The following is a 5,307-nucleotide window of genomic DNA, read 5'->3' as shown; positions in this document are numbered from 1 at the left end:
TTAAGGAGAATTACATTATATGGTCCCTCAATATATATCCCAGTGACAATTTCATCAGGTGAAATCTGATTGTAATGAATATCAATGACAGCCAATTTTTTTTCTTTTTTTTTCCTTTATTTATTTTATTGTTGCTGAAGCAATTGGGGTTAACTGACTTGCCCAGGGTCACACAGCCAGGAAGTGTTAAGTGTCTGAGACCAGATTTGAATTCAGGTCCTCCTGACTTTAGGGCTGGTGCTCTATCCACTGTACCACCTAGCTGCCCTTTTTTTTTTTTTCTTTTTTTGAAGCAATAAGGGTTAAGTGACTTACTTACCTAAGGTCACACAGCTAATAATTGTCTGAGGCCAGATTTCTCAGCTCACCCTGAATCTAGGACCAATGTTCTATAAACTGCACCTCCTAGCTGCCCCTTATCATTGACGGCCTTAATAAGGGAATGAATCAAGGAGAGGTAACATACATACATCCTGTTAGGATTACTAAGTGAGAACTGAGGTTGTCTTGATAGTTACAAGGTGAGAACTCAGGTTGACTTGGTAGAAGGAGCAAGCCCATTGGCTGGGGTGGTTCTTCCCAGAAGCCCTTGCATTATCCCACGCCCATTCTCTGGGAGAATAAAAGAGAGAGCACTGTGCCTGAAGAGCAGATCGGCCTGGAGAAGGATAAGAGCTGGAGGAGATTCAGAGCCAGGATTCAAGAAGAAAGACTCTCTGCATTACATCAGGCCTGACGGGGCTCTCTGCAGGAAGGGAAGTCACTTCTAAGGACAAGAGTTAACAGCAACTGCCTGGAGACAACGGTTCACTACAGGAAGAAGAATCTGTCTGAAAGATTTGAGTAGACACAGCAGATCTCTTCCCAGAGAGCGATCTGGCAGCTTTTGGAGACGACAGCTCACTACAATTGGCGTCCACACGTGGGGCAAGGACTTTTGCTTATCCTGACAAGAGGAGCTAGACCAGACCTTCGCAATTTGGCGCCCGAACAGGGACAGACACGGTCCTGATTCCAGTGGAAAAGCTTCCGATCTAGATCTCAGTCTCTCTGACCCAGAACCGTGAGTAACGAGGAAACTTTGTTAAAGATTAAGTGAGCGTGCTAATAGATAAATAAGGAACTTAACTTGTTAAGGGCTAAACCAGGAATCTCTTATAGCTGAAATGGGGCAGATGTTAGCTAAATTCAATCCCTGGACCTCAGCCGACTCAACCCCAGCCCCAGACGCAACCTCAGCTCCATTCAGGAGTGGTACTATAGAGAGTATAATCAAGATAATTGAGGAGCAGAGTTTACTTGTAACCTGGGTACAGATTGCTAAACTCTTGGCTGCATTAAGACGCACATCCCCTTGGTTCTTAGAGGAAGAAAAGATAGATGTAGATAAATGGAAGCTAGTGGGATATGAAATGAAAGAATTTCAAGCAAAAAATGGGCCTCGTTCAATTTCTGCAGAAGTATTTTATATCTACAACATAGTTCAATTAGCCTTAAACTATCAAGCAAGTTGTAGGAGAAGGAAAAGTTCTAAAAATGAACAGAGGAGGAAGTGTGAGGAAAAAAGGAAAGATCAAGATCTTTCCCTAGAGCAAGAGGATTTAAATGAGGAATTATGGTATGATTCTCTTGAAGAAGCTTCAACCCTGCCTAGAGAACAGATTATTGACAGGCCCACATCAACCCCACCTTCAGAGATGGAGGAAGAAAGAGGGGAAGAGGCAGAAACACAAACAGAATTGCCTGTGAAGAAGCCTAAGCCTATGACAAGATTAGAAAAAGCATTGGTTAAAGCTAAGAGAGAAGGACAGGATATAAGTGATTTTATACATGCATATCCTGTGATTGAAAATACTGACTCTGTAGGTAAAAAAAGGAGAAGATATGCACCTTTAGATTTGAATACAATTAAGGATTTGAAAAAAGGTTGTACCCTTTATGGGGCTACATCAGCTTATGTCAAAATGTTACTAGATGGTTTGTCTTATGAAGTCCTAACCCCGAATGATTGGAAATCCATAGCAAGGACATGTCTGGAACCTGGAGAAAATTTATTATGGCTTGCGGAATTTCATGAATTATGTAAAATTCAAGTCAGATGCAATTTGGAAATAGGAGTTAACACACAATTCACTTTTGAGCACTTAGCTGGTGAAGGTCAGTATGGAGAGAATTCGGAACAGATTAATTATACCATGACAATATATGAGCAAATTGCTAAGGCTGCAATAAAAGCTTGGGGTGTCCTTCCTGGACAGAAAGATCGTGGAGAGGCTTTCACTAAAATACAGCAAGGTCCCAATGAACCTTTTGCAGATTTTGTGGGACGTTTGCAAACTGCTGTCAAAAGAACTATTGGAGAAAATTCAGCTACAGAAATAATGACCAGACATCTGGCTAAGGAAAATGCCAATGAGATTTGCAAAAGAATTATATGGGGATTAGACAAAGATGCTCCTTTAGAGGAGATCATAAGACGCTGTGCTACAGTGGGAACAAATGCTTTTTACACCCAGACTATGATGAATGTGGAAAGGCAGGGTCCCTCCTGGCAAGGGACTTCTAGAGAAACTCGGCGATGTTTTCAATGTGGAAAAATTGGGCATCTAAGAGCTCAGTGTAGGTATGGAGATACAGTGAGAAGACAGGGTGAAAGAAGACCTAAAACCCCATGTCCAAAATGCAACAGAGGACTCCATTGGGCATCAGAGTGTAGAATAATTCAGAGAAATGGGATGAGGGGCCCAGGTCCAGGGCCCCAGGCAAAAAAGACTTGGGGCATGATGGCAGCTGATGTTACACCTAAAGAGCCTTTAGAAGGCCAGGACTCTGATTTAATCAATCAGCAGAGAAGCAATCACATGGCAGAAAGGGATTACCTGATAAGTCAGTCAAAAGGCAATCAGATTGCAAAAATGGATTACACTTGGGGAGAATACAGGCCTTTTAAACCAACAGGGTTGTGCCCAGTGCAAACAATTCCAATGTAATTGCCAGATGATGAGAAGAGATTTAGAAAGTGGTAAATAGAAGGTAATTAGATAGGTTAACTGCCTGGGAGAGAGGGTTTGCTTGTATTTCTTCAGCAGGAGAAGGAATCAGATGGGTGCCAACGAGTCATATTCGCCTTGTCCATCAGAGAGAGACAGAAAAAGAGAAAGACCTCAAAATAAAGGAGAAGATCTAAGAAACATCTGACACTGAAAGATCATGAATAATAAGAAGACTGTTAAAGAACTTTAAAAACCAGCAGGAATCATTGGACTTCCTCACACAAGATGAGACTAATGGACAATGGACTTATGGACATTTATAAATTTTCAATTTATGATTATTTGATTATGATTATGTTATATACTTCTAGCATGTGTTATGTTACTATGTTACTATGTGCTTATGTAATTTATGTAATTATCTGTAATACTTCCCATATTGATGGATTTATGTTTCAAGGTCATGACTGTCCTATGTTCTAAATCAAAAGAAAGGGGGAGATGTTAGGATTACTAAGTGAGAACTGAGGTTGTCTTGATAGTTACAAGGTGAGAACTCAGGTTGACTTGGTAGAAGGAGCAAGCCCATTGGCTGGGGTGGTTCTTCCCAGAAGCCCTTGCATTATCCCACGCCCATTCTCTGGGAGAATAAAAGAGAGAGCACTGTGCCTGAAGAGCAGATCGGCCTGGAGAAGGATAAGAGCTGGAGGAGATTCAGAGCCAGGATTCAAGAAGAAAGACTCTCTGCATTACATCAGGCCTGACGGGGCTCTCTGCAGGAAGGGAAGTCACTTCTAAGGACAAGAGTTAACAGCAACTGCCTGGAGACAACGGTTCACTACAGGAAGAAGAATCTGTCTGAAAGATTTGAGTAGACACAGCAGATCTCTTCCCAGAGAGCGATCTGGCAGCTTTTGGAGACGACAGCTCACTACAACATCCTCCTAGACTATATGTCCCAAAGCACTGATTTGGAGATGATGAAGGAGTTTGTAGAAACCCTTCGGGTCTTTTTAAGACCAGGATGCAGAACCATCACCTTCTTCTTGCCAACCACAATTGGCCCTCTCAGTAGTACAAAGTAATTGTCTTCATTTTTTAGGAAGCAACTTCCTCTCAGAATGATTGTTGTCATCTAATGAAAACTCCTGACAATGTTAAGTTGGGAGATAAGAGAAAAGATCTAATAAAACATATCCTCTCTTTCAAATTGCAGCTAGGTGGTGCTGGGTCAGGAAGGCTCATCTTTATGAGTTACTAGCTGTGTGATCCCAGTCAAATCACAACCCAATTTGCCACAGTTTCCTCATCTGTAAAATAAGCTGGAGAAGGCAATGGCAAACCACTCTAGTATTTTTGCCAAGAAAACTAAAACTGAGTCATGAAAGTCATTGAAAAACAACTAAACAAAAACAAGCACACACACACATAAGTATATGCATCTTTTTCCTCATCCTTTTTCTCATGCTGGTTGCCTTCATCACTTCTTCCCCTGACCAGCACTCTATCTGCTCTGTACTCTTTTCACTACTTGTCTTTGCGTTTTCTATGCTTTTTGCCCCCACATTCTCTGTTCCTAATTAGAATGTGAATACCAATTTCCCTGTGCCAGTCATGGTTTTTCCTACTATGTACACAAAGAACCATTCTGCTTGTCTTAATTTCATAATTTCATGAATTAATCATCAATTCAGTATCTGAGGGCAGATTTCAACTCAAACCTTTCTGATTCTAAGTCCAGCACTCCATCCACTGTTCTATCTAGAGCCAAAGGTGAATGAGGTAGTAATGAATTGTATTTTCTGTAACATAATCTGCCCCCACCCTTGGGAACTTTTCCAGAAGAAAAGTAGCAAAAGTATCCTAAGACCTTCAAAAGACTCCCCAATGGCCTGGAATTTCATTTGGGAACGTCCCTGGACATCATCCTAGTATTAAACCTGAGCAGGTTTTCCTGTTTCTCCCTTCTTCTTTCTCTCCCCCTATCAATTCAAAGATGAACAATTTGTTCCCCAAAAGAACTAATTTGAGCACAGACATGAAGGAGTCAGTCAATTAACAAGCTTTTATCCAAATACTATGGCTTAACAGAGTCTGATTTTATAATTTTCATCATGACTACCACCTTGCTTATATACTATTTCATCGAGAGGGGACCACTTAACTCAGGACTCTACTATATTTCCCAAAATTTTTCTCATACACATTAGTTCACACTAAGGCTCCTCAACTCCACATTGGCTAAGAGTCTCCACCAACTCATCCACTTTCTCACGCTTCTCTCCAACCTCTGAAATAGTCAAATGACTGATTG

The 5,307-nt window shown here is 41.2% G+C and overlaps 1 protein-coding gene across 1 annotated transcript; it reads left to right on the top strand.

The window, feature by feature from the left end:
• The first annotated feature begins 475 nt into the window (after positions 1-475).
• LOC141555027 (uncharacterized) lies at positions 476-3,154 on the top strand. The gene is made up of 2 exons (XM_074287566.1): positions 476-759; positions 884-3,154. The coding sequence occupies exon 2, from the start codon at positions 1,167-1,169 to the stop codon at positions 2,988-2,990; it is 1,824 nt and encodes a 607-aa protein (XP_074143667.1). The 5' UTR covers positions 476-759; positions 884-1,166; the 3' UTR covers positions 2,991-3,154.
• The last annotated feature ends 2,153 nt before the right edge of the window (positions 3,155-5,307 follow it).

Source organism: Sminthopsis crassicaudata, chromosome 1, assembly GCF_048593235.1.
Source record: "Sminthopsis crassicaudata isolate SCR6 chromosome 1, ASM4859323v1, whole genome shotgun sequence".
Taxonomy (NCBI): Eukaryota; Metazoa; Chordata; class Mammalia; order Dasyuromorphia; family Dasyuridae; genus Sminthopsis; species Sminthopsis crassicaudata.
The sequence above is the reverse complement of the archived record's forward strand: the minus strand, read 5'-3'. Positions and strand labels throughout refer to the sequence as shown.

What these genes read in the sequence shown, in the direction of transcription:
- LOC141555027 (XM_074287566.1), top strand. Translation starts at nt 1,167, where the DNA reads ATGGGGCAGATGTTAGCTAAATTCAATCCCTGGACCTCAGCCGACTCA.